Raw genomic sequence first — 26,296 nt, forward strand, 5'->3', positions numbered from 1 at the left:
AATTCCCACACACAGTCAAAATAACCCTACATGTAAATAGAAAGGAGGGTGTGCTGGTGCATAAAAACGCCATCGAAACTCAGCCCGTCACTGCTGCCCGGTACATACAGGTGAGCAGGACCACAGCTGTGATTCTCTGATGTCTCCTAAGATGCTTTGGTTTTGAAACTGAACGATTGAACTGTGTGTTTTTTTTATTCTTCTGCTCTCTAAAGGTTGTGGAGAAAAGATGAACGCCATCCAGGTGATTTCCCTGACGCTGCTGTCCGTCCTGGCAGCTAACGCTCAGGTCATCATGCCCGGACGATGCCCCAAGCCTGCTGTTCAGGAGAACTTTGACACTGCCAGGGTGAGCACACAAACCATTTCATTGTTAGTGCAGGAAAACAAGGCTTCTTTTTCTTGTTAGATCCCATAAATGTACAAAATAAACTTTTGAGGCCTAAATTTGATACCGAATAGACGTGGCACTCTAACAATGAGCTTTACTTTCCCCTGTGGTTCCTCTGCAGTATCTTGGTAAGTGGTACGACTTCCAGAGACTGCCACACCGTTTCCAGAAGGGTGAGTGCTGCACTGCCACCTACAGCCTGCAAAGCCCTGGAGTTGTCGGTGTCCTCAACAAGGAGCTGCTGTGAGTATCATGTCCACACCTGTAATACATTAACAGAGAAGAAACCCTTTTCTTGAAGTACAACTAGTAATAGATCCTTATAAAATACTCAATTATGAGTTAAAGTCCTGAATTCAAAAGTAAGCGTATAGGTGTGTTATCCATAAAATGTACTTAAAATATTAAAGTGGCTGTACCCACTATCCAGCCCTAAAAGGGTATATACTATGATTATTAATGATATGTATGTAGACAACATTATTTTTCATGAAGAGTTGGACTCCTATGTGTGTTTTTAGAGATGCAACTAAGTTTATTTCACTGTAAAACTTAAACATCTCTATTTTCTGCCTGTATATCTTGGTTAAGATGTGTGACTCTCAGTAACTCAATATAACAAACAACAGCATTTTGTCACAGATTTGTCTCTTTTGTGTTTGAACCATTAAAACCAGGATGAAGTCAGTCAGGTGGTGTCATTTCAACTGTTTATGTTTGTATTCATTAACATTTCACTGTCTCTGTTAGTGCTGATGGTTCCATCAACGCCATCAGCGGCTCTGCCACGGCTAAGAACCCCTCTGAGCCCGCCAAGCTGCAGGTCTCCTTCTTTGAGAGTAAGGACTCCTCATTTGTTCCAAACCTTCTATCCTGGACAGATTCTTTCAAAACTTTATATCCCAATCGAGCATCATTCTTAAGATTTCTGTATAGTTGAAGCATATTGGGACATTTTAAATCCTTGCATTAGACAGGGATATTTGTTATCTTGACTTTCTGTCTCTTTCACACCTCCAGACGCTCCCCCTGCCCCGTACTGGGTCCTGTCCACCGACTACGACAGCTACTCCCTGGTCTACAGCTGCACCGACCTCGGCGTGCTGCACGTGGACTTCGCCTGGATCCTGAGCAGGGAGCCCACCCTGCCCGAGGAGACCATAGAGGAGCTGCACAGCGCCCTGGCCTCCATCGGAGTCAGAGTGGACAAGCTGCTCACCACCAACCAGGATGCAGTTTACTGCAGCGCTATGCAGTGACAGAGATAATCCTGATTTAGCCTACAGACCCACACACCACTGGGTGTTATGTATTGTGCTGCTTATGACTGTGCTCTCCCTGGTCTTCATGTCACTGGATGTCTCTTGCAAAGTCAATGCAATAAACTTATTCAAACTGAAAGCCAGATTTTGGTGTCGGTTCTGTGGGCCTCTGTTTGGATCCGATGAAGTACAATATTGATTATTAATGAACTAGGCAGCATGATTTTCACGTTGCCGCACACATTAATTACTTCCATTAATCATAACTAAATTAGAAAAAATCTAAAAAACAAATTTTATTCTGTGTTGATTAATTACTGGATAATTTTGCATCTTTAGGCTTCAAGTAAAGTTTTTGAGTTATCAGTGTTTGGCTGAACTGATCACAAGCTGTAATCCTATGTAAACTGATGAGGTTACCAGTACGACAGAATTGTTTTATGGGCTAACAAGCCATAACATGTACTGATGACAAACATGTCATCAGTACATGTTTAACAACCCATTGTCAGTACAAGTTTAAAAATTCTTCACTATAGGTTAAATAAGTTAGGTATAGGTTAAATAAGTCAAGATTCCAATGGGATTGGCCCCATTCCTCATGTGACCCTGAAAGAAGATGTGGTAAAGATAATGGATGGATGTTTGTTTAAGCCAGGAAAACAGGTTATCTGTCAGCCTCACACAGACAATGACAGAAAGATAACTGAGGTATCACCCTTAAAAATTTAAACCCAATTTATGTCTGTGTCTCTTCAGCTTCACTTTACAGTGAAATCTTCTAAATATCCAAAACAACCACAATATCCTCTGCTGTCCTTAATCAAGTTCCTCTTTCTCTCTTCTGTCTTACCTGCATGTTTACTGTTAACAACCCTATCAGAAGGCAAAATAGAAACATAGACACCTGCCTTTAATAGATCGAATATCTCTGTCTTCTTTTTGCATTAGACCGGATGTTAAACACACAGTTTTGCTTTCATCCCTCTTCAGATGTATCAATCACAGGCAGAAAAATGACACTAAATTTCTTGGATGAAACTAAGATGAAAAATCTACATTTTTAAGCAGCTCAGCAACCAGATTGACAAGAAGGAAACGTGAGAGGATGAAACAAATAAAGTAATAACAATTAGACAATAAAATGTATGGGTATAAATTATTTATCTTTCCAACATGTCTACCCCCCCCCCAAGGACTTACTTATCAAAATAAAATGTGTAGCACATTATATTAGCTGTATTGTTTACGTTTTTATCTGGAGCTACTTTACAGTTTCATTCATTGGAATAATGTAATGTTGGAGTGTGTGGTGAGACCTTGAAAGGACGAACTGTGTGTGTGTGTGTGTGTGTGTGTGTGTGTGTGTGTGTGAGTGTGAGTGTGTGTGTGTTTATGTATGTTAATGTTTTATGTAAAGTGAACTGTGGCACTGACATTCTGTTGCTTTAAATTCTACAGTTTGCCTTTTTATAATTTAGAATGAGCCCAAGGTCTCAAAACAAAACACACACAGCATGAATTTCGTTCTACAGGTTTATTGCATTGACTTTGCACAAGATCAACAGAGCGATATATATATATATATTATATATGTATTAACTGCACACTCCACACATCAAGCCATGCCATGACTGTCGTCCTCTATCCTCTGTCTACTGGATCATGGCACTGCAGTACTCTGCGTCCTGGTCGGTGGAGGCCAACTTGTCCACGTTGACTCCGATGGAGGACAGGATGGCGTGCAGCTCCTGGGTGGTCTCCTCAGAGAGGGTGGGCTCCCTGCTCAGGATCCAGGAGAACTCCATGCGGAACAGGCCGAAGTCGGTGCAGCCGTAGACCAGAGAGTGACCCTCGTAATCAGTGGAGAGGACCCAGTAGGGACCAGGGGGAGAATCTGGAGGGGAGACAAGTCAAAAGAGTGAAAAGCTGCTGGGATATTCCAAGCACAAGTCACTGGTTTTAATGAAGGAGTGAACTTTAAGATAAAAACTGTAATGAATTAGACATCCTCACTTTCAAAGAAGGAAACCTCCAGCTTGGCAGGCTCGGCGGGGTTCTTAGCCTTGGCAGAGCCGGTGATAGAATTAGTGGTTCCGTCCTTCCTATAAAAGATGAATAAAACATAAAAGACTTCATATGAAAAGAGGAATTTAGATGAGAATTTCCTTTTTTCTATACAGACATTTGGAGTTTAGATGTATTGAGTGTCCTCGAAATTCTCTCTAAATGTTCTGATTTCATAGATGCAGGACAAATAATCTGTCTCTATGTGAAATGTCGTGCACATAAAACACCTCATTAACACAGAATATTAGTATTTCCAGGTCTGTGACTTGACAAGGACAGAGTAACTGGAGCTGTGGAAATCAAACTACACAAGTCTTGGAAAAAATGCACACAGAAACTCACAGCAGCTCCCTGTTCAGGACTCCGACGACTCCTGGGCTCTTCAGGCTGTAGGTGGCAGTGCCGCACTCGCCTTTCTGGAAGGCTGTTGGGAGCTTCATGATCTCATACCACCTACCCACGTACTGCAGGGAAAATACAACATATCAGAGAGGAGCTAAATATGTATCTGTTGCAACTCAGGACTGTTTGCTGATAATGGCATTTGCGGGAATTGTGCACTTCTCATGTGGTGCAGAGGTTTAATATAATAGCAAATGAAAGATAAGGAATGAACTCTGAGTTTAGTATTCACCCTGGTTGCATCAAAGTCGGCCTGAACATCAGGTTTGGGACATTTGCCGAACTTGATGTTCTGAGCGCTGGCTGCCAGGACAGACAGCAGAGTCAGGGTAATCACCTGCATGGCCTTCATCTTATCAACACAACCTGCAGAGGAGAGAACACACAGCACAATTACAGAGGCAATATCCTGCTGCAGAGCTCAGGGAACCAAACACCTGTATAGAGAATCACACAGGGAAGAACAGGAGACCTGCACAGAAATGGACAGAGGCAGAGTTGTGGCTGCAGCCTGCTTACCTGAGTTTACAGCTATTCAACCTGTGTGCAGGATGTGCAGCTTCCCTGGGTCTTTTATAGATCAGGAACCTGGAGCTTTATCTCTGATCACATTCCTGGGCCTCTCCTCTGTGTTTTCATGACAAACGTTTGTGATGTGTGAGAGCTGGCACCTGTTCAAATGAAGACACTGTTCAAACAGGCCTCCCTCCATTGACAGGTCAGCGATGGTATCAAGACTTAGGGGAAGCCCATAATGACACGGATATTACTTCCCCAAAATATGAAATGTGAAAACTACAAATAAGGTACAGTATATAATCTCAAGTTATATAAAAACAGTAAATTCATTACTTTTCAAATAGACTGTTGCATCACAGCCGCAGCGTCATGCAGCCACGCAGATATACTGATAATCAGATTAATACATTATAATTCTGTCATAAATTAAGGACTGAATAGCTTCTTTCTTGGCCTATATTCAATCCTTCCACATGTTTTCGTGGAAATCCTGAACCAAACGATCACCTCAGTCAGCTCGGAGTTAATGCTCACCAGGTTATACAGTGAATGATCCTTGTTTCTATGAATACAAAGTTAATACAAGCAAGACCTTTACAATTTAACTAATTTATTGTAAGAAGTTCATTCAGTGTGTCAAGAGTCGTAAAACTAGAAAGGTGAATAATGAAAAAATAAACAGGGAAATATTACGTTATGTATGTTAATGTAAGTTTGGTGAAAGGTCACAGATGAGGTTATGTGACCTTTGTTGTGCCTCAGCAGCAGGAACTATTCTCATGATCTCTGTGTGTTACCACACACGTGAACATGTTTATCCTCTAGTGTGTTTGTGTGTGTTTGTGTGTGTGTATGAGTGTGAGTGTACACAGGTGGCAGGAGCCCCAGCGTGACGTCATGTGTTGTGGCATGACAGTCTTTACTATCGGTCACATAACATAGCATCTGTTTCAAAATGTATATTAGATCATGATAATTTCTTTCACAGACAACATAACTATATAAATAAATAATAATAATACTAATAATGATAATAAAATATCCTTCTTTATACAACACTTTGTATACAACTGTTACAAAGGGCTTTACATGACTGAAGAACGATTGAAACATTTCAGGACTAAGACAAATAAGATCAGAGAAGAAAATGTTATTAAAACAATAAAATACACCATTTAAACAATCACACTATAATAATGACCAAACATATCATGTAAAATAATGAAGCCTACTATGATAACTAAAAGGTTTTTTAGGTGCGTGTTTCCCACAGCACTGCTTGGATTGGCTCAGCATGACTAGTGATGGAATTCCTGGATGAAAAGACATGAAAAGAGCGCCATCTACAGACACAGAAAAAAAGATCCAAGAACCAAACCATCAAAGCAGCTCTGCAGGGAATGAATAGCAAAAGTAAAACTCGAATGAACAAATTAAAGACAAGAATAGACAGAAACCGGCATGTGATGAAATATGGAGGAAAGTATGTGGGTGAAATGTTTTGCTGAAACGCTCCAGTCTGAATTCCACTTCTTTTACATTCCTCAGCCTTTGATTTCTTCTCCATTGAAACAGAATAGGTCAGTGTGATTGTTTGTTCTTCATCGTGCTCTGACCAGTCGAGCTCATTACTTCCACCCAGAAACCGACACCTTTCACCAGGCTTTCATTTATGTGGAGCTGCAGCTAATAAGTCGATGGAAATTGAACCTTCTGATCTTTCTCTTCTTTAGTTCAACCTTGTTTGTAGTCGTGTTGCTGTGTCTGGAAGCCGACAGGAGTTAATAGTGTTTGCATGTAATTGACAGTGTTTGGTTCAAACCGTTTTTGAGTGTTAAAGGGTTGCGGCTCATTGCACCAGGACATATTTAAAAGTCAGGCTGTAGACTCTGATACAGAACCTGTCTATAGGATTAACTAACAAGCAGCGTCTGAGCGAGAGAGCCATGTGGAATTTAATTTGTAACTGAACTCCGACAGCTCTGCTGGGCAGTTAGGATTCACTCCACATTTCATCGCCATTTGGGCTTTTTATTTCTTGTTTCAATTCAGTGCATTGACTTGCACTTTTAAACATTTGCAGAATAAGAACATGTTTGTTTAGCTTTTTTTAAATTTTTATAAATGGATGTTGGTTCATTTGTAATAAACACAGGGAGATCAGTGTTATGTGTGTGACTATGAGACAGGACCCTTATCTCTGAGGGTCTTTAATTCTTGTAAAACATTGAGTAGACATTAAAGTATTAAAAACAGATGGATAAACCAGTAGTGGTAAGATTTGGATATTCTCTAGTTTCTTGTTGTCAGGAATACTGTTCACACTTGGAAGCTGCCCAGTAAAGCTGCAGTCCGACCCACTGGCCACTAATTAGATGAAAAGTCAGGAGATCGCCAAAAATACATTCCTGAAGAAGCTGAGGACGCACAGATCCACATTCACCATGACTCAAACGGTTCCTGATAAACTGTGACGTGAAAAACATATTGTTGATTCAGATCGAATCTTATTGATTTAGTCAACTGCTTTGTAAAACCCTGCAGGTCATTTTTAGGTTTGAAAAAATAAACTGGATCCTCCAACTTCTTCAACTTTAATTGGCCCAGATGGAGTTTGCATCTATGAATGCAAACCTTCACGTATTCTATAGAAACATGAAACAATAAATCCACATTTCTATGCATCTGAGGGAGGAGAGCATCCAGATTGTTTTATAACGTTTCTGCTGGTATGTCCCCTGTGACTCCAATTTGCTAATGGTTTGCTTCAAGTCTGGAATAAGGCTCCTTACAAAGACAGCCATTGATGACACAGAGTGGCAGTGCTGCAAAACCTCGCGCAGAGCGACGTCTCTAATTCAGACAGCGGAGTTTGTCGGAGGAAGAGAAGACAAGTCTGAAGCAAAGAGGCCACAGAGGTAAGAAATAATATCTAGTGAAGTATATAAATATTAAAACAACAGAACACATTAGAGAAGAGAGACAATAATGTTTGTTTTCCTAAACTGAGGTTCAATAGCTGGAAGATAAGAATATTTGCCAAGTAAACTTTCCCTTTTAGTAATGATGTGAATGCATCGCACTGTATTTTATGTTACATTTCAGTAATTTGTTGCCTTATTTACATTGTTTATATCTGTTGCAGGAAACAAAAGCCGTTCTCACTATGAAGTTATCTTCAGCTCTGGCTTTCGTGCTGGTTCTCCCACTCACCTGGGCTCAGGTTCCTCACTGGGGTCCGTGTCCAGAACCGTCTGTTCAACCTGCGTTCAACCTCAAGCTGGTACTGAAAATAGTCTCTGGGTGTAGATGTATGTTAAAAGAGAATTTAACTAAAGTTGTTTGTTTAGGTGGAGCTAAGTAAACTAAACTTAACGTCTCACCGAATAAATATGTAGAGGAATTGATGCTTTTCCTTTTTCCTTTACCCTCACAGTTCATGGGCAGGTGGTTTGAAATTGCCAAACTGCCGGCCCAGTTTGAGAAGGGCCGATGCATCGAGACCAACTTCACCATGAGGACGGACAAGTCCATCCGAGTGGTCAGCTCTGAAATACTGTGAGTATCTTTCTCCAAATGTGAAATCGGGATGTGATGATGGCATGAGGTGTATCTCTTTTAAAACATGTGATTGTCTGGAATTGAACAGAAAAGGAGAGCTGAGGAAAATCGAAGGCAACGGAGTCATAGAAGACATTAAGAATCCGGCCAAGCTGGGGATAAGTTATTCCTATGGTGAGAACAACTATACATTAAACTCCTGCTGCTTTGTGTCAATTTGAACAGAAGAAAGCATTTTAATGGATTCCTTGTTTCTCGCCACCACAGTCCTGCCCTACTCCCCGTATTGGATCCTGTCCACGGACTACACCACCACGGCTCTGGTGTATTCCTGCACAGACATCCTCAGGCTCTTCCACGTGGACTTTGCCTGGATCCTGAGCCGAACACGAACCCTACCCGACGCCACCGTGGAGAAGGCCAAGGAGACCTTCGGCAACAACAACATCGACGTGAGCAGGATGATTGCCAGCAAGCAGCAGGGCTGTGACAAAACCCTGTGAGCAGCAGGGGGCTGCGGTGCGAATACAAGATGGGGCTGTTAGAGGGAGAAGATGACTTATATTCTGAGATGATTGAGGCCAGGAGGTCTAGAGTAGACTCAGCTCTGTTATTTGGTTTGTGCAACAGACCAGAGTCGAATGTGTTTTATGTGTTTTCTTGAGCTTGGTGTGATGTCGTTTTATGTTTAACCGCACAGATACCAAGTTGTAGTTTCCCCACCTTTTGATTTGCACATCATCACTGATTGTGATTATATGATAGAAATGTTCTGCCCAGCTTTGCCCTGTGAGGCTAAAAAATGTGTGTTTCATTTCCTGTAGAAAGATGTGGAATCAAATGATATTTAATCTGATCTGATTATACCAGAAACTGGAAAGCATGACACATCTAATTAGAGTGAATAAAGTCTGTCAAACCTACCTCATGTGATCTTCCTTGATTCCAATGTGCAATCTCTACCTCTCAAACACGATTTTAATAAAACATATTTGTATGTTTATCAGTGTTTAAAGTAGGAACTTTTAAATATAACCACTTGATTGGTTAACTGTTTAACTTTGCCAAAATATTGATAGTAAATATAGTTTGGAATTAATAATTAATCAAGACGTGCTGGCAAGTTGAACATTATGATGTTTTTGAGGATGAGTCTTTATCTGTTATGTGTATGTGTGCATCCCAGGTATGACTGAATAATCTGCAGATTATTTCTAATAATGTAGAGAAAAAAATATAATAATACATTTATTTGTATAGTAGTCATCTAAACAAGGTTAAAATTGCTTCACAAATAATACAACATAAGATCACAAGAAAATCTATCTATCTATCTATCTATCTATCTATCTATCTATCTATCTATCTATCTATCTATCTATCTATCTATCTATCTATCTATCTATCTATCTATCTATCTATCTATCTATCTATCTATCTATCTATCTATCTATCTATCTATCTATCTATCTATCTATCTATCTATCTATCTATCTATCTATCTATCTATCTATCTATCTATCTATCTATCTATCTATCTATCTATCTATCTATCTATCTATCTATCTATCTATCTATCTATCTATCTATCTATCTATCTATCTATCTGGTATAAAAAGTCAGTGAAATGATGGCTCAAGACACACTCTCATCATAAGAGCAGCGGAACCTTTGTGTTGCGGTGTGACTTTCACTCCGGACCATTCTTCCCGAGCACACCAGCTGTGTATCTCCTCTAGCATAGAGCAGCGTGAGAAACCCTGGACAGAAACTCATTAATGTTACAGACCTCGTTCATCTATGCCTCTGAAGGACCAGTCCAACTCCACCGCCATGAAACCAGCCGTGGATGAGATGTTTCCCGAAGGCGCTGGACCCTACGTGGACCTGGACGAGGTTTGTTAGCTTACATGCTAATGCCAAATAGCAGCGAGCATCGTAAACAAATGAGCTGATTAGCTGCAGCTAGCTTCTCTCGTTGCCTCTGTTATTGTCTTTACAGGATAATATTTATTTGTTTATCAGTCACTAACTTAGCTAGAAGTGGTAGACAGTTAAATATTGAACTAATGATAACGTTCATGTGTATTTCCTCATTGTGACACATTGATTTTGATTAGCATGGGACTTTTATTTTAGCGTTAATTCACCTGTGAGTGAAACTAACAAATAAAATAAACCAGTCAGCTAACAATGAGCACTTTAACATGAACTCCATGCTAATGCTAAAAACAGCCCATTGGAAACTCTTCATCACGTTTGTTTTCTGCACATTGATGCTCCAAGTCCCATGGTCTTCCTCTTCATTGATGGGGTTTGTCGGATTCACATTGGACTCGTGTTCATGAAACCAGTTTGAGTTTAGCTTTGTGACATGGTATCATAGACGTCATATAAAGATGGACAACACCACTTCTTCCAAAAAGTGAAGCCAAACCTTCTCGATCGCCACCTTGTGTCTGACTAAAGCTTTTTCCAGTTCATTTTACATTGTTTAATTCCTCGTACACTTCCTGTTTTTTATTGTACGACACTTGAGTTAACTCTAGTGTTTTTAAATGTCCCATGAAAGAAATTCACCCGACAACGGAAACTGCTTACATCAACCTTGTATTTTATTATGCAACAAAGAGTTGAAAGCACAGACTATGTAAACCATGTGTTTCTGACCCTGCTGTCTAGACACTGGATCTCTCAGAGGAGCTGCTTGAAAGGCTGCTTTTGATCCTTTGCTCTGCTTGTCTCTGACTTCCTGGTGTAAAATCTGTGCCTCTGAGCTGCATGTTTGTTCTCCGACAGGCTGGGGGAAGCACAGGACTGCTCATGGACCTGGCTGCCAGCGAGAAGGCAGTTCACGCAGACTTCTTCAACGGTAAAGATTCATGTGCATTCTTCACTGCTTGTCCCTCGAACTCTGGGGTCTGAACCCTGCATTGAAATGTCAAGTTCGCACATTGTCTGAAACTAATGCTCACAAATCACATTCTCCATGTACTGCTCTGTATTGGAGAAATAATGATTTTGATGACAACAGATAAGAAATAAGAAAAGGATATGTGTATTCTAAACAAAGCCTATATTGACTTTTATTAATTACTGATTTTGAAAAGAGCGAGATGCCTTTAAAAGGATATTTATCGCCCCAATGAGGTCACTGGTTTCACCTTTTATATTCTAAACCATCTTTTGGTTACAGCAGCATTGTCATGTTTTCCTGCTGTATGCTTTTTTTTTTAAAGCCCACTATACTTTACAACTGGCTCAAGTTTTGTTTTTATTTCTTTCAGTAAGCAGATGTTTTGAAGTAGGTTTGTGATTTGGCATGAGAGAAATACACAAACCCACATGCAGAGCAGACTGGAAGTTGGTGCAGTTACACATTTTCTGTTCTGGGCTTTAGTGACTTCTTTCTGAAATAAAGAATAATATTTGTCATATTTCAAGTGCTAGGTCTCAACTTTAATTTGAGGAGGTTTACACTGATGCAGAAAGGAGCGTGTGTGAGATATAGACGTGTTTTCTTTTCAGCAACCAAACTTGTGTGTTTAAAAAGCCCAGATGCCAGTTAGTTAGTTTTCTTTTCCCAGAGATGTTGGCAGAAGCACAGATTCCCACAGATTCAGAATCAACAAGCACAAGCTCTGTCACAGACTTCAAATTTGACTTTTTATTTATTTTTAATTTATTTAAATGTTTATAATACGTCCCCCTGAGCCGCAAATATCCTCTTAAAGCGATCTACTAAATAAATAAAAGGTTATTTTAGCTTACTCTGTCATTTTAAGTGAGCTGAGGAGTCTGTCATCGTCGAATAGGAAATCGTCAGTCAGTGCAGATTGAATCTTTCAGCACATGATGGGTTTATTTCAGCCCTAGGGCGTGAGTTGCTGGTTCCACAGCAGGAAGCTTCTTTACTGGCCCCAAAACATTCCTTGAAGCCCCCCCCCCCCCTTTTTTACAAACTGCATTTTATAATGGAGTGTGATCGCTGTCTCGAGGCGCTGCTACATCAAACAGCCACAACCTCTTGCCATATGCAACACAGATTCCACGCAGACTTCTCAGCGGGAACTCTGTGGATGTGCTTTGTATGAGGCTCATTTAGGGGGGCAGCCTTTATTCCCCCTCTGATTGAGATGTGTGCCACTTAGCTGTTCCTAGGCTCGTTGAACGCAGCTCCCAATCCCCCGGCCTACTTTCGTAAAAGGATTTTAAACGTTCATTCATTAAAACAATCGCCGTCTAACTCGCTTAATTCTTTCAGTCACAGAAGTACAAGTGCCGTGACAGTGTCTGTTAATCTGTGTTGTTCCACATTGCTGTGAAATATCCAGGCTACAGGATTTCTGTGGGAACTTTATTGTGTTTAGGTCTCTTTAGGTTTAGTCCTAAATGTTTTGACATGAGACTGATTTGAAGCTGCAGTGTAAATAACATGGTTAAATATTTTAAACATAAACCTGGTCTTTTGGAAATGAGGTTGTTGGAATCATTTTCCAAATGCAGTAGTATTCAGGCTCGTATTCAGTCATTGTATCCACGGTTTATTGTGGGAGTGGGTGATAGAAATAAGATCCTCTTTCACATCTCATTTGGCCTCAGTGCTGCTGACAGCCAGTGGCTGGAGGCGTTATTCTCTCCGGATTGTTTTTCTATCTGAATCTTATGAGCAAATGATCTCAAGAACTCCAGAAGGTAAATTCTTAAAATTTGAAATGTTCACTTGGAACCAAGGATGAACTGTTTACATTTTGGTGGTCAAAGGTCAAGGCCGCTGTGACCTCACAAAACAGCAATGTTACTGAGATACACGGTATCTCAGTAACATCTCGAGGAATCCTTTAAAATCTGCCACAAATGTTCACTTCAACTCGCAGTTGAACTGTTAAGACTTTGATGGTCAATGGTTGAGGCACACAACCACAGACTGATAGTTCTAGATTTATATTGTTATGTAGACAACCTGTATCTATCAAAATCTATTGAGCAACTGCCACACAGCTAAAACATTTTCTCAGCGTTTACAACATGGTGTCAGGAGTAATGTCACCTGAAGGTTACCGGTCTTTCATTCCAGGTCATGTGTTTGTGCCTTTTAATTAGACTTCAAATATTGTTTTCCATCATGTCTGTTTGTCTCGTCTGTGTTTTGTATGTTTGATGACATGTTTGAAAACGCCACTTTTGCACAATACAGACAACACGTATTCAGACCAAATTCCTGTGTTCAGGCTCCACACACTGCATGTAGACTAGACCCTTTAATATAAAGTGAGGACTTATGATGCTGTTTTCGACATACAGGGTTAATTCGATAACATTTGAAAACAATTTGTTTATAACCACAGTTTTTATTTGACCAGGAAAACACTGGAGGTGCAATCTGCTGATTATTTTCATCAACTATTAAGTAATCACTAATGTGTCCAATAGTATAGAAATGGACAGTAATCATTTTCCATAGCCCAAGATGATGTATTGCTTATTTTAGTCAAAACTCAAAGATAATTGATTTCTTTAGATTATCGCTCTAGAGAATCTGTGGCATAGTCTTCTTGAAAGATGATTAAAATAAATAGACAATTATCAAAAGGGTCACAAATCAACTGTCTCCCAACTAACGGTGACAGCCCTTGAAAACAGAATGTAAAAATAGCAAAAAGTTAATTGTGAAGTTGCAGTAAATAAACAGTACAGCACCACAGGTCAGACGAACTGTTATAACTCATAACAGGGATTGTCTGCAAAAATGAAAGTGTATTTTCCCTTTTATCTGGATTTGTAGAGTGTTAAATGCGGCTTACCTGCTGCAGAGGATGTGGCACATATTATCCAGCGTGTTCATGCAGTTCTCCTGCTGACCCTTGACCTCACAAACTGTCAGAGCCACAGGAAGGCCACTCCGCAGACTTCTCACCAAGTGCATTCCCAGATCCTTTTACTTTTATCACCCAGCGACCCAAAAGACTGCTTTATGAGAAAATGCCTGGCCTGCAGAAACTTTTAAAACACAGCCATAGTTTTGTTATCCAGCTGTTATGTCACTTTAGTGGAATAATTGTGTTTTATGTTTTTTCTCCCACAGATTTTGAAGATCTGTTTGACGACGATGACATCCAGTGAAGGATTAAAGACATGTCCTCAGAGCAGTGATGGATGATATTCACACTCCAGCTCCACACCACTTTTTTTTTGTGGAAAGCAAACCGGCCATTTACTGTCTAATGACATACAATTTCCCTTCATAGTTGTCCTAGTTTCAGGCTTTTTTAAAAACATCCTTAAAGAGTCGTCACCATCTCCAGATGTTGTGAAATTCTTAAGATCCCAAGAATTCCTTCATATATGGCATGTTCAAATTATGAGCTTGTATCGTGCTCGTGTCTTCGGCTCCTTCTAGACTGGATTGCAGGTTTCTGTGTGCTGGAGAACACCTGTTAGGAACATAATTATACATGTGATGGGCAGAGGCTCCATACGCTGTCGCCCTTAAACATGCTGCAGATGGTATATGATAAGTGATGGTCTGGTAAAATTGTTAAATTATTCTGTGAGACCGTGTGCGATAGTCACATACATTCTGTGCATTTGGTTGTTAGAACAGTGTCTTCTGTTGCGTTATCCATTTGTACATATGTGTACAGTCGTTACGCAACCACACTTCTGTGCTTGTATTGGAAGTGACTGGTTGAAACTCAATAAACCGAACTTTGGATTAATGAAGCAGTGAATGTGTTTTTTTTTTTCTATACACTAAAGTGAATTATATTTATGGATGTGGATTCTCAAAGATGCATTCAATATATATTTATATGTGTTTTTATTCTATATTCAATTCTTTGAAATAAAAATTGTACAAACCTTTGGGGTAAAAGAGAAGATGATGCAATCTACTAACTCAAGTATTTATTCAAAGCTCATGATTCAAATGTTTTCTGGTGTAACTAATTTATTGAAAACCAGTGGGATCATTAAATGGGTCCCAGTTCTGGAGCTGTTTGTCATATCACATGATCTTCATATTTTAAAAGCATTTTTTGGTTTGGCTATGAAATCAAGTTTCTTTAGAAGTTCCTCAAGTGCTCAAGACGAGAAAATGGAAATGCTTTGCTCTAATTGGGCAGATAATGAGCAAAGCTGCATCGATAAACAACTTCTCATAGTGTCTTATAGTTTCTTCCAGGAATATGAAGCGAAGATTGAAAAACATAAAGCATCTTGCAACCAATATATAAAAGGTTTCAAACAGAAACCAATACCTTGCTGCCTATGTGAGAAGCAATAAAATGTGTTCTGCAGCTGTCAGTCTATAGGTAAACAGGAGATTACACTGTCTGAAAAGACAGCTTCAAAAAGCTTTTACTTTGCAGCACATGGTATCTTTCCTTCTCAGTTCATCACTCAGGTAGATTTGATCAGAGTATTTACTGTATATTGAGACACTCCCTCAACATCAGCACCAATCAGAGTGCTGAGGTGAAGGTCAGAACATATTGGGCCTTTATTACTGTTCAGCACCAGCAGAGACTGATAAGAGGCTTTGAAGAGCACAAAATGCAAAGTGTAGGTTTTTACCAGCTTCCACAGATTCAGCAAAACAGAGAACTGCGCTGTCGGCACAAGCTCCACAGTCATGTACAAGACAATGGTATTAATTGCACTACAGAGTGTCCACAGGGCTTAAACCAGCAGTTCTCACACTGACGTCTAACTGGGGTTTGCAACATAAAGAACAGGGTCTGGGATCAGGGCCCGTTAACAGAGGTGTCGGGGGATAATCCACTTTATTGAAAAGGTTTGAGAAACTCATGATTCAGATTCTCCAGAGAAGATTTAATCTGTAAAGGATCCAAAATCATTCTTACTGCAGAGTGTAATCCCTAAAAAACAATCCCTGTATACATTTAGATATTATTCTAGTTATTATAATGCTTAATCTAAATGTGTCTTATACAACATGTCTCCACTTCCTCCAACTATCCAGAGATGAAGCCAGAATATCCAAGTTACGTGAAGAAGTGATGGGGCAGCAGCAGCAACAAGGTCCTGCTGATACATAACTTTGAAAGATTGTGAGTCAGTCCCAGCTGTAAGTCTACAGAGTTTACATAAACACGTTCGACAGCTTCTGTCGACACTTGATCTGTTTCTTTTAGCCCAAGTCTGTTAAGTTCTTGTGAATTGTCCTGTATAGTGAAAGAGACAGAAATATCTCCTGATGGCTGCTCTGTCCTTTTGTCTCCTTGTGTAACTGTCCCACTTATTCTTAAACAACTGAACTGCAGAGATCACAGCCAAGGTGGAGTCATCCTCTGTCATGCAAGGGGGAAGCAGTCCTGGGTCACAAATATGACGTATATGAGCGTGATTGTGAATTATGTGTGTTTGACCAAAAGCAACATTAAGGAATTAAGGAGCAGATGACGTGTAATGCATAATAACCATAATAGATAAATATATTTAGCTTAATAGAGTAAATATAGGAATCAAAATGAGTTAATATGTATATCTAAAGCTGTACAGCAACAGCGCCCTCCTAAGCAACACACAGGGATTGATTAGGCTTTGTGTTCAAGTGATTAATCGTTTCAAATGGTGGATGTTCCTCACGATCCTCGGCAGTCTGACCCAGAAGAACTGCTGCTGTATCAAATCCACCAAACTCTGTTCAGAAAGTCTTCATATTTTAAAGGCAGCCCGGCTGAATATTGGAGACAAACCCCGTTTTAATGAACTGATCCGAGGTTCAATATTACTCCTGAACTTGCTGGGCCTGGTTCTACCAATTTAATCTGCAACTGTGAGTCAGTTCCACTCTTCTCACAGGAGATTGTACCCAATCACTGAAGTTACAAGAACAGACTCTCAGGCTGAGGAGGGAGAATGAAAAAGGAAATATTCTCTCTATTCCAACTCCGTGAAGCATCAAACTAATATTGAAGCTGCTATTTAAAGTCAGAAAAAGTTGCATATTGTTGCTTTAAGTGATTCACAGCCAAAGTACTTCTACAGTTACGAGGAAGTTTGTGGAAATACTGTGATGGAGGTCAACTCATTGAAAAACTATGACTTGAAACTAGATAATACAATCTAAAATAATCCAAGAATTGTGAACATCTGGTCACTATAGTGTCCGAAAGCAAACATCCCCAAAAAAACTTGAAAATTGCTCAACTGACGTAATCTTATAAGATTTGTTGATGTAATATTTACCTTAATACAATTTTTTTTTAAATGACTGGAAAAGAAAACCTCTGGAACATTGGGGTTTGTGGATAATAGCGTTCGTCTGATAGGGCTGTATATGCTGCTATGCACCTATATAAATGTGTGTGTGTGTGTGTTGTTCTGATGCAGGCTCTACAGGCTACGTGGCACAATCCGCCTGCACCGAACAAACAGCGGTGTTGGCATGCTGCTCCTCATGGCTTCTACAGCAGTTTGCTTCATTAGTGTCCTGCTGTATGTGGCCTTGTGCCTCTAATGACTCCAGCTTCCATGCTGTCCAATAAAAAAACAAAAAAACATGCACATGCAAGAAAGTGGCCTTTTTTTTTTTAAAGAAATGACAGATGGTTTAAATACACTTACCGTTCTGATAGAGATTTGAGCTGAGTAACACTCACTAGACATTAGTCAGTCACAGTTGGTGAACGTTATCAAAGCTGGTGCAACCACTGCTTAGAAACTGCATCATTGCATCAATGAAGGGACTCACGCTCCTCTGATCCTGGACTATATCACTCACACACGTGTCAATAAAGTGATGCAACACAGCTCATATTTCAGAGGTACATTTGATTCACGCAGTCTGTTGCCATGAAGACTTTTTATAGAGATGATGCACTAAAAGAGAAAAACTTTTAAGGAAATGTTCCAGTTCAGGAAGTTGTTGTTATCTACTTTGTGTTTATGCATGTTTTTCATTTCCTGGTGCATCATCAGGAGAGAACCATGAATATCCCGACTACCTCTTGCTCTCCTGTTTCCACTGCATGTTTTATCAGAGCCACCCCAGCCACAGCTGCAGGCGCTTCTTCATAAATCGGTGCCCCAGAAACGGAGGCCTCCTGTTGAGTGGATTTAACAGCTCAGAGTTTTTTAAGTTCACACCCACTGAGCAATTTATGTAAATTTTCAAATCTGAAAATCAACTAGAGGCCTAGACAAAGTGTCACCTCGCACGATGACCCCGAATTCCAAACCTGTGAGGAAAGAAACCCGGCGCTAAATGGCACCTTGTTAATGTTCCTCTGCTGAGAGCTGCCGTGCTGCTCACCTCTCCTAATTACAGGACTCCTATTGGTTGAACAAGTGGACGCTCAGGAGCCAATCCCTGAGCGGCTAACAGTACGCCGGAGCCGTATGACATGCCTTTTTGTTTTTAATGATCAAGGGGGCTCCTTAAAAATGTTTCTCTGCTCGTGTGTCCTATACAGGGGAGCAGAGAGGTAGACGGTTTAGACAGCTGAGAGCTCAGTGCAGGAAGACCCCCCCCCTCAAGAGGCTTGATCCAGGAGGTCACATTTTCAGCACCTTTGCAGGTAAGGACAAATGTGTGTGTTTTTTAAAGCCACAGCAACTTTTTGCAGCTTTTTTGAGATGAAAAGTGGGAAACTGCTCAGATTTATAAGCCTGAGTGAAACTATAGAAGATCATCTCTGTAATTCTGTATCCGTCCATACATAGTAGAGTTATATCTTTTGCCTGTTTGATTGCTCAGTCCATTTGCTCTCTGTTAAATATTCTGATATACAGAACTGAAGTGTCTCTAATCTCTGAAAAGCTCCATTACAGCATGTCCCCAATCCTCTTCATTGTCTTGGCAGCAGCCAGTTAAATAAATTATAAGCTGTCTCTTCAGTCCAAGTGAATTGTCTTCTCTTGGATTTCTAAATCCTTCTGCAAAACTAAAACAAAAACCAATGAATTCAAGCCAAGTGTATTATGATATTTCAGTTTTTTTGTCAGAAGTTCTTACAGAAAATACAGTTCAGTTACATCACTGAATATTATATTTGTCTGTATTTCTTTTCCTCAGGAAGAAGATAGAACAGAAAATGGCTCGTTTTGGACGACCATCGTTTTCCCTGATCCACACAGCATTGCTGTTAGCGATCGTTCTGCTACCAGGTGAGACAACAATAAATCCTCTGATCAGTTTTAGTTTCGAAGTGTTTGCTGGATGTAGGAACTGTTGGGTTTTCTGTAATATTGTAAGGTCTCAAACTTACTAAGTAATGTGCCTTGAGATAATGTTGTCTTTTGGCTCTCTGCAAATAAAATTGAATTGAATCTAATATAGTTGGACGACAGGTGAAATGGAAGCAAATCTAAGTTACTTGCAGTTTACCTGAGTCCAAACTATGTAACTTTCTGCTTCTCCATTAAAATATACATTTTACTCTTATCCAACAGATTTCGACAGAAGTTACTCTGGGATTTGATTTACAAGGCTCATGATCAGTTTGTGAAATATGACAGATTCACAGATAATGTACAGTAGCTATGTTAACTCCATCCACTCCACCAAGTACAACTGCAAAATGCTTCATTAACATAAATGAATCAGAAGCATCATAATGATTAAATATATATCACAGTCACATGGGCTTGCTCATACTCTATACTTTTTTAAAAGTAGGATTTTAACTACTGGCCTTACTTTGAATTTTACATCACTGTTTTACTTCAATCTCTGAATGAGGGATGGGGATGTACATGTATATATAAGAGGAAATCGGTTTAATGACCTTAGCATTTTACAAATCCTTACAGTTGTCCATAAACATCTTAAGACCCCCCCCCCCCCCCGTAGAGCTATATATCCCACATGTGCAAACAGGGATGCACACAGACATGTCCCCCCCCCCCTTTTACCATCTTCTACGTTTACAGTGTATAGGTAGTTGGTTTATGTGGGGGTCCTCTCTTTGTACTTTTACAGGTTTACTTTAAGGAGGTCCCCATTAGTTGCATAACCTCCCCTGCTGTGGTTTTCAAAGCCTACCTGAGAGTGGATGGGGCTGCGGGGGGGTGGAGGGGTTGTGGGTTGTGGGTGTTTAATCGGCAGGGTGCAGCCTGGACCCGGGCGCCAGAGCCCCAGCACCTGCCGTGTCTCACCCGGGGGCTTGTTAGCTGCTCAGCATTTTCCCCTGATGTTAGGGAAAGCTCAACATCTGGATCCAGTTTAATAATTTCCCTGCTGCTGCTAATGTGGCTGCTGCCTGTGTTTTACAGAGTTCCTGGGGGCGGTGCCAGTGGAGCAGCACAGGGAGGAGGAAGGTGAGGACCAGTGATGTGGCATTTAGGACATTTAAATAATGGACGTTTAAAAATAAGATAGAGTGTCTACTGTAAATCTGTACTGAATAAGCACAACATACATTTCATTTTTAAAGGTGGTGATCACAATATCGAATGAACTGACAACAATTTTGCTGTCTAATAAAATAAAAACCTAATTCCAGTCTCTCAAATGTGAAGATCCTGTACTTCAACTTAATTTACATAAAATTAAATTAAAAAACCAGAATTTTACATTTTAAAAGGTCGTCTTTGGCAACTCACGATGGGCAATATTACTTTTACTTTATACTGATATTTAATTTCTCAAACAATAACAGATTAATGAAATGTATTCAGCATATTAAGTAATGGAAGTATAGTTATTGGAGGGTTGTAGCTGTAGTTGTTCAGGATGCAAACTGGTTTTCCAGTCAATAATCTGATCTAAAACCCTTCCAGAAAAACATTCATGAATATTTTGTTTGTCGGCAGAGTCTCAGAGAAGAGTCAGTTCAGCTCTATTGAGATTCCTGAGGCCATAGTTTTCGCATGTTGTTGAATTGAGTTTATGAATTTACAAGTTGATCTCTGGAGATAAACTAGGAGTATTAAACAACATGATGTAGTCCATCATTTTAAAGCAAATATCAAAGAACGTCTTATTCATGTCATCCAAAATACGAAAATGATAAAGTGACCAGAATAAAAAGAGTCAGAAATCCTTTTTACACACTGTTTGCTATTTTGTGGCTGTATGAACGTGAAGCTGTAACCTGCAGCTGGTTGTCTTTGCAATACTCAAAGAAGTATTAGGTTACAACGTAACCTCCCATTAAATGAAATATCCAGACTAAAAAAAATACTTATACCATGTTTCGAGCCGTCAGCTAGAAAATCAATAAGTCTGTCTTACTGAAATATTCAACTTTTAACTTAATAACATCATAAACTTTCACTTACTCTTGGATGTGGCAACGTATTGAAATGTAGCCGATTTTCACAGTTAGTTTACTGTGACAAACTTTTTAAATAACTTGATCAGATAAAGACACGATGTCCAAACAATAATTGATTCACGTTTAATTCAATTTTCAACTTAATCATAACTCTCTTGAATGCATTGAATATGTAATGAACTAAGATCACTGAGGATGTAACTCTAGCTTACGTGACTTCCTAACTATCCCACTTAATTTTTCGTTCTCTCCCGCCAGTGAATGCAATGTCTGCTGATGTGAAAGCCGAGGCCATGGCCACCCTGAAGAAACTTGTCCGGAACAGAAGGAACGTCCCTATGATCGCTGTGCCCCAGTTCAAACGCATGCCGGACTTCTGGGGATGGTACAAGTACTTCATGGACAGCCACAACCAGGAGGGAGTGAGTGGAGCTTCCATGAAATAGTTTCAACACAGAGCGTCTGTATTCGCTGAGGTTTTAAAAATCAGAGCAGTTATTCTTTTATGCTCAGCCCATGATTATATAATTATCGTTACCCTCTTAAAATGCTAATGTGGGTTTTAATGCAGCTCATGTTCCAGCCGTTATTCTCAGTGCCAGGGAGAGCTCTGCGGTTTGAGAAATGAGATAGCGAGCTTAGAAACGACATGAATTTCTCCATAGAGGGTTTCTCTGAAAGAGATCTGAATTCTTTTAGTTTTATTTTTAGTTTTGTCTCTTCCTTTGCAGCATCTGAATCATCTGAGTTCAGGAAGATTTATTCATTTTCTCTGGTTTCCCTCCTGCTCTTCAGGTTGAGGATCTGGACCGTCTCTACATGGCCTTCCTGCAGAACAAGCACAGGTCAGAGGAGGGCCCCACCTTCAACCACTACCTCAAGCACCTCAGTGAAATCTACAAGACCTGCGCCGATTCTGATGACCCAGAATGCATTGCAGAGTCCACCAGCAAGCCCAAGGCTGCAGTGGTGATGCCCTCCGCAATCAAGTCTGCCGCTGTCAAGATGTGCAACCCCTACATCGACCCCTACTGCCTCTTCCCCCTCGTCCCCCAGGCAGCAGTGGCACCAGAGCCTGAGCCAGTGCCAGTTAACTACCCAGTTCCCATCCTCACCCCCATGCTGCCCATGCCCATGAAGGGCTCCACTGGCTTCTACCACTACGCCCCTGTCCTGGAGCCGTTCCTGAGCGCAGATCAGAAGACCGAGCTGCTGAGGATCTGCAGCCCAGAGGATGTTGAGTGTCTGCAGTACCACCTGAGGGCCGCTTATGGCTACCGCCCAGCTCCTGGCCCTGCCCCATCCTACGCCGCACTCACATGTGACCCCAAGGATCCCTACTGCAAGCCCCTCCTGGTCCAGAAGTCCCCATCAGGCTTCTACCACCGGCTCTACCCCAGCTGTGACCCGGCCGTCGACCCTCTGTGTGTCGCACACGTCGCTGCTCCTGCTCCTCTTGCTGTGGAGGCTCCCAAAGAGCAGCATTGCAACCCTCTGTTTGACGGTGGCTGCAACCCGCTGAGCGCCACCAAGCTGTCAGGCCTCACCAAGCCCGTCCTGGAGTACGCCCCCAAGGCTCAGTACGCCGCCCCGGCTGCTCCTCTGGCCTGCGACCCTCGCTATGATCCATACTGCATACTGGCAGCCGCCGCTGCCCTGCGCAAGCCCCCCCCACAGGTCCCCGAGCACCAGGTCTGAGTTTGAAGTCCTGCTAATAGGATTGATCCGTTTGAATGTTTTGACTAACCTAGTGTAATCTCACTTGTTGAATGGTTCTAGTAATTCTTCCTTTTCTCTGTTGGTTTATTAAATAATGTTTTAAAATAAGAATTGGTGTTTCATAATGCTTTCACTTCCTATCTTTGATCTACTTTTTCATCTGTTTTAAACCAAAAAAACACAAATCAATCGATCGATCAACCAGGTCCGCTCCAAGCTCGGCATCCCCGGCAAGACCAAGGAGGGCCATGACTGCTACGTGCACTACGACAAAGACTGCACTCCGCTGAAGTCTGGCTCTGAGGCCAAGGCCGACATCAAGGCTCCAGCCAAGCCCCTCTGCCACCCATTCGACCCCACCTGTGGGAAGTTCGCTTCACCGTCCGGCGTTGCCTCAGCGACGCCCAGAGGGCACGGCATCATCCTGCCCGACCCCGACTGCGACCCCGAGGTCGACTACAACTGCCGCCTGCGCCACGCCGAGCCTGCCGCTGCCGACCAGGCCGCTGCCGACCAGGCCGCTGCCGATCAGCCCGCCGAGGAGACCCCGGTCCCACAGTCTGCAGTCCCACGCTTTGAAGACTTCCTCAAGAGCGTCATGAACCAGCACAAGTAGATCTCAGATGTAACAACTGAATCAACAGCTTCTGATAGATAATAATGGAAAGTGGTGCAAACTCCATCGTGCCCAAGTTTGCTGGACTTCATGGACCAAAACTCTCTAGACCTCATCAGCTTATTAAAAAACGGTCAAATCACTCAGAAAATGTTGCATATTTCACACAGTGAATCAGATTTTCCAACACAATCTGAAGGTTTCACAGAGCATTATGTGAAACCTGTGGATTAAATACTTCATGTATTTATGTTTGTAGAAAAAAGTTGTATGTATAGAAGTGTGATAGGGTAGGTGTAGTTTGATCATGTGTCTGAGGGCAAGAATTTCTCTCTGTTGTACATTCTCTGTTTCCATTTGAGTTATCCTGAGTGTATTTAATGTTGTTTACCACAGTTTTTCTTTCACCTTACCGTTCTTCATCTGTTTCATTTTTTATGAAGTTCTAAATAAAACAAGATAAAAAAAAAAAAGATTTGAGTTTTCTTCCACAATGTCAACACTAAAGCCTCAGACACATCCGCTCAACAACAAGACAAAGAAAGAACCAAACCAAGTGATAACAGCAGCAAAATCCCTCTAATTCAGAAATATAAAGAATTTATATTATAATGAATCTTATCATCCACATCCTCCTAAATGCATTGACAGTATTTCCACACATCAATCCCCAGCTATTCCAGTTAACATGCAGCATGTTGCCCCAGTGTTTGCTCCACTATTATGTTAATATGTTGCTGTATCTTCAAATGTAATATTTACGCATAATCACCAGAAATATGCGTTTTGCATAATTTCACACCACATAGCAAAACCACTTATGATATAGACAGTGCAGAGTTTGCACTTCTACCGACATTTTGTCGCCATACCTCTAGCGAGTTTGGTGATAATCGGTTTAGAGTTTCTTTTATAATCCTGCTGATAAATAAAGGAACAAACAGACACATCACCTCCCTGCTGGATGTAATACGATGTCCATCAATTTAAGTTTTTGAGGTTAAACTGATACATCAAATAGTTAATGCCAATAGTCTTGGCTTTTTGTTTTTATTAAACGGACAGAGTAAAGATATGAAAAGGAAAAGCAGGAAGAGAGATATGGTATTTAACCAAACAACTTGACTACCAGTTGCTCCCCCATATTTTTTTACCAAATATTTATCATAGGATCAAGATTGATATTCATATATTTAAGGGTTATTCCTTTATATCTGACCACACATACAGATGGATTTGTTTTGCTGCCACTTTGTATGTGTAACAAAAGTCCCTGGAACTTCTAAAGATTTCCAGAAACAGTTTCAGTTTTCCACATTTATCAAGATTATGTGCAACAATAAGAAAATCTGAGTTATCATTACTCACTTAAACAATAAATCACTTCCGACCTAGAACTAAATCGATTAAATGATCTATTATCTCTGAGATTTAAAAGGAACTGATAACTGAAAAATAAAGACTTATCCCAAAAAACAAAAGTCTGTCTTGGTTGTTGTTTCTAGATGAGAGCTGCATCCCTACAATGTGCTGCTTGCACTGGTATTTGTCTCCATAAGACAGTGACTATAGAAACTAATGATATGCTGTATGAGCACAACAATTATCATGTATACATCACTGTTCTCTAAATATATGCAGTTCAAGTCTTCCTCTCCTCATGGTTGATGAGTGAAGGTATTTCCACTCTGCAGACGTCTTTATTTCAGAGTAACTGAGTCAAACTGGGATATTTTCTCCTCCACAGCTGAAAAGTCATAACTGAGCTGCAGCTGTGGACTACAAGGAGTGCCCGTCTGCTTTTCACTTCGACTTTTCAGCAGCTCCCCGCACACACACACAAGTCGCCTGGAGGAGACAAGTCCAGTCGCTGCCACTGACAGTTTTAAAGGCAGATAACTCGCAGTCAGGCCCAGTAATGGCTTCCTGAACACAACCCACATTCGAGAAAAACCTGGGGGAAGTATGTTCTTAATTGTAGCTGTTGTCCTGTAAAGTTTGGACTTGTGCTTCGTCCTCCTGCAGTACCGGAATTAAAACTGCCTGCAGCAACACACAGGCAGGATTGTCAAGTGTGCTTCAGTACATTTAAAGATAAATTCAGTGTTAAGAATGTAGCACAGGAGGCCTTTTATCACTTCATACTGTAAGTCGCTCAATCTATGACTGAGTTTTTAAAACCACTTTTTATAAAGTTTACCTGACTTACTGAGGCACTAAGTTCAAATATTTCCAATCCTCAACTTTCAGTGCAACTCTTCCTATGTTGTGCTTTGTGTTGTGTTTTGTTGTGTTGTACATCATTCATGTCAAAGGTGTTCATGTATTTTCAGTGTAAAATATGTTCAATCCTAAACTTTTAAGTGCAACTCTTCCCATGTTGTGTGTTGTGTTGTGTTGTGTTGTGTTGAACTTCATGTCAAAGGTGTTCATGTATTTTCAGTGTAAACAGTGTTTTCTTTAGTAAACGTGATGGTTCATATATGCTTATGAGTTGTCAGTGTTACAATTG

The 26,296-nt window shown here is 40.7% G+C and overlaps 5 protein-coding genes across 5 annotated transcripts; 4 read left to right on the forward strand and 1 right to left on the reverse strand.

Moving 5' to 3' along the window:
- The first annotated feature begins 217 nt into the window (after window positions 1-217).
- LOC133018674 (apolipoprotein D-like) lies at window positions 218-1,650 on the forward strand. Its single transcript, XM_061085091.1, has 4 exons — window positions 218-349; window positions 513-634; window positions 1,142-1,230; window positions 1,412-1,650. The coding sequence occupies exons 1-4, from the start codon at window positions 230-232 to the stop codon at window positions 1,648-1,650; spliced, it is 570 nt and encodes a 189-aa protein (XP_060941074.1). The 5' UTR covers window positions 218-229.
- A 1,658-nt stretch (window positions 1,651-3,308) lies between these two features.
- On the reverse strand, window positions 3,309-4,477 carry LOC133018640 (apolipoprotein D-like). Its single transcript, XM_061085053.1, has 4 exons — window positions 4,358-4,477; window positions 4,066-4,187; window positions 3,670-3,758; window positions 3,309-3,550 (listed from the first exon to the last, which is right to left on the reverse strand). Exons 1-4 carry the CDS (start codon window positions 4,475-4,477, stop codon window positions 3,309-3,311), a joined length of 573 nt encoding a protein of 190 aa, XP_060941036.1.
- A 3,333-nt stretch (window positions 4,478-7,810) lies between these two features.
- Window positions 7,811-8,708, forward strand: apoda.1 (apolipoprotein Da, duplicate 1). Its single transcript, XM_061085073.1, has 4 exons — window positions 7,811-7,927; window positions 8,081-8,202; window positions 8,294-8,379; window positions 8,473-8,708. Exons 1-4 carry the CDS (start codon window positions 7,811-7,813, stop codon window positions 8,706-8,708), a joined length of 561 nt encoding a protein of 186 aa, XP_060941056.1.
- A 1,213-nt stretch (window positions 8,709-9,921) lies between these two features.
- Window positions 9,922-14,924, forward strand: LOC133018211 (COP9 signalosome complex subunit 9). The gene is made up of 3 exons (XM_061084529.1): window positions 9,922-10,101; window positions 11,005-11,077; window positions 14,291-14,924. Exons 1-3 carry the CDS (start codon window positions 10,006-10,008, stop codon window positions 14,326-14,328), a joined length of 207 nt encoding a protein of 68 aa, XP_060940512.1. The 5' UTR covers window positions 9,922-10,005; the 3' UTR covers window positions 14,329-14,924.
- A 4,341-nt stretch (window positions 14,925-19,265) lies between these two features.
- On the forward strand, window positions 19,266-23,784 carry and2 (actinodin2). Its single transcript, XM_061084594.1, has 5 exons — window positions 19,266-19,338; window positions 20,446-20,490; window positions 21,708-21,871; window positions 22,245-23,141; window positions 23,374-23,784. The coding sequence occupies exons 1-5, from the start codon at window positions 19,266-19,268 to the stop codon at window positions 23,782-23,784; spliced, it is 1,590 nt and encodes a 529-aa protein (XP_060940577.1).
- Window positions 23,785-26,296: the final 2,512 nt, after the last annotated feature.

This window comes from Limanda limanda, chromosome 13 (assembly GCF_963576545.1).
Source record: "Limanda limanda chromosome 13, fLimLim1.1, whole genome shotgun sequence".
Taxonomy (NCBI): Eukaryota; Metazoa; Chordata; class Actinopteri; order Pleuronectiformes; family Pleuronectidae; genus Limanda; species Limanda limanda.

Excerpts from the sequence above, each read along its gene's own strand:
- LOC133018674 (XM_061085091.1), top strand. The coding sequence starts at position 230 with ATGAACGCCATCCAGGTGATTTCCCTGACGCTGCTGTCCGTCCTGGCA. Across the intron at positions 350-512 it reads AGAACTTTGACACTGCCAGG|TATCTTGGTAAGTGGTACGA; the intron begins GTGAGCACACAA and ends GTTCCTCTGCAG. Across the intron at positions 1,231-1,411 it reads GCAGGTCTCCTTCTTTGAGA|ACGCTCCCCCTGCCCCGTAC; the intron begins GTAAGGACTCCT and ends TCACACCTCCAG.
- LOC133018640 (XM_061085053.1), bottom strand. The coding sequence starts at position 4,477 with ATGAAGGCCATGCAGGTGATTACCCTGACTCTGCTGTCTGTCCTGGCA. Across the intron at positions 4,188-4,357 it reads CCGACTTTGATGCAACCAGG|TACGTGGGTAGGTGGTATGA; the intron begins GTGAATACTAAA and ends TTTTCCCTGCAG. Across the intron at positions 3,759-4,065 it reads GTCCTGAACAGGGAGCTGCT|GAAGGACGGAACCACTAATT; the intron begins GTGAGTTTCTGT and ends CATCTTTTATAG.
- apoda.1 (XM_061085073.1), top strand. The coding sequence starts at position 7,811 with ATGAAGTTATCTTCAGCTCTGGCTTTCGTGCTGGTTCTCCCACTCACC. Across the intron at positions 8,203-8,293 it reads GTGGTCAGCTCTGAAATACT|AAAAGGAGAGCTGAGGAAAA; the intron begins GTGAGTATCTTT and ends GGAATTGAACAG. Across the intron at positions 8,380-8,472 it reads GGGGATAAGTTATTCCTATG|TCCTGCCCTACTCCCCGTAT; the intron begins GTGAGAACAACT and ends TCGCCACCACAG.
- LOC133018211 (XM_061084529.1), top strand. The coding sequence starts at position 10,006 with ATGCCTCTGAAGGACCAGTCCAACTCCACCGCCATGAAACCAGCCGTG. Across the intron at positions 10,102-11,004 it reads CCTACGTGGACCTGGACGAG|GCTGGGGGAAGCACAGGACT; the intron begins GTTTGTTAGCTT and ends GTTCTCCGACAG. Across the intron at positions 11,078-14,290 it reads TCACGCAGACTTCTTCAACG|ATTTTGAAGATCTGTTTGAC; the intron begins GTAAAGATTCAT and ends TTTCTCCCACAG.
- and2 (XM_061084594.1), top strand. The coding sequence starts at position 19,266 with ATGGCTCGTTTTGGACGACCATCGTTTTCCCTGATCCACACAGCATTG. Across the intron at positions 21,872-22,244 it reads ACAGCCACAACCAGGAGGGA|GTTGAGGATCTGGACCGTCT; the intron begins GTGAGTGGAGCT and ends CCTGCTCTTCAG. Across the intron at positions 23,142-23,373 it reads CACAGGTCCCCGAGCACCAG|GTCCGCTCCAAGCTCGGCAT; the intron begins GTCTGAGTTTGA and ends TCGATCAACCAG.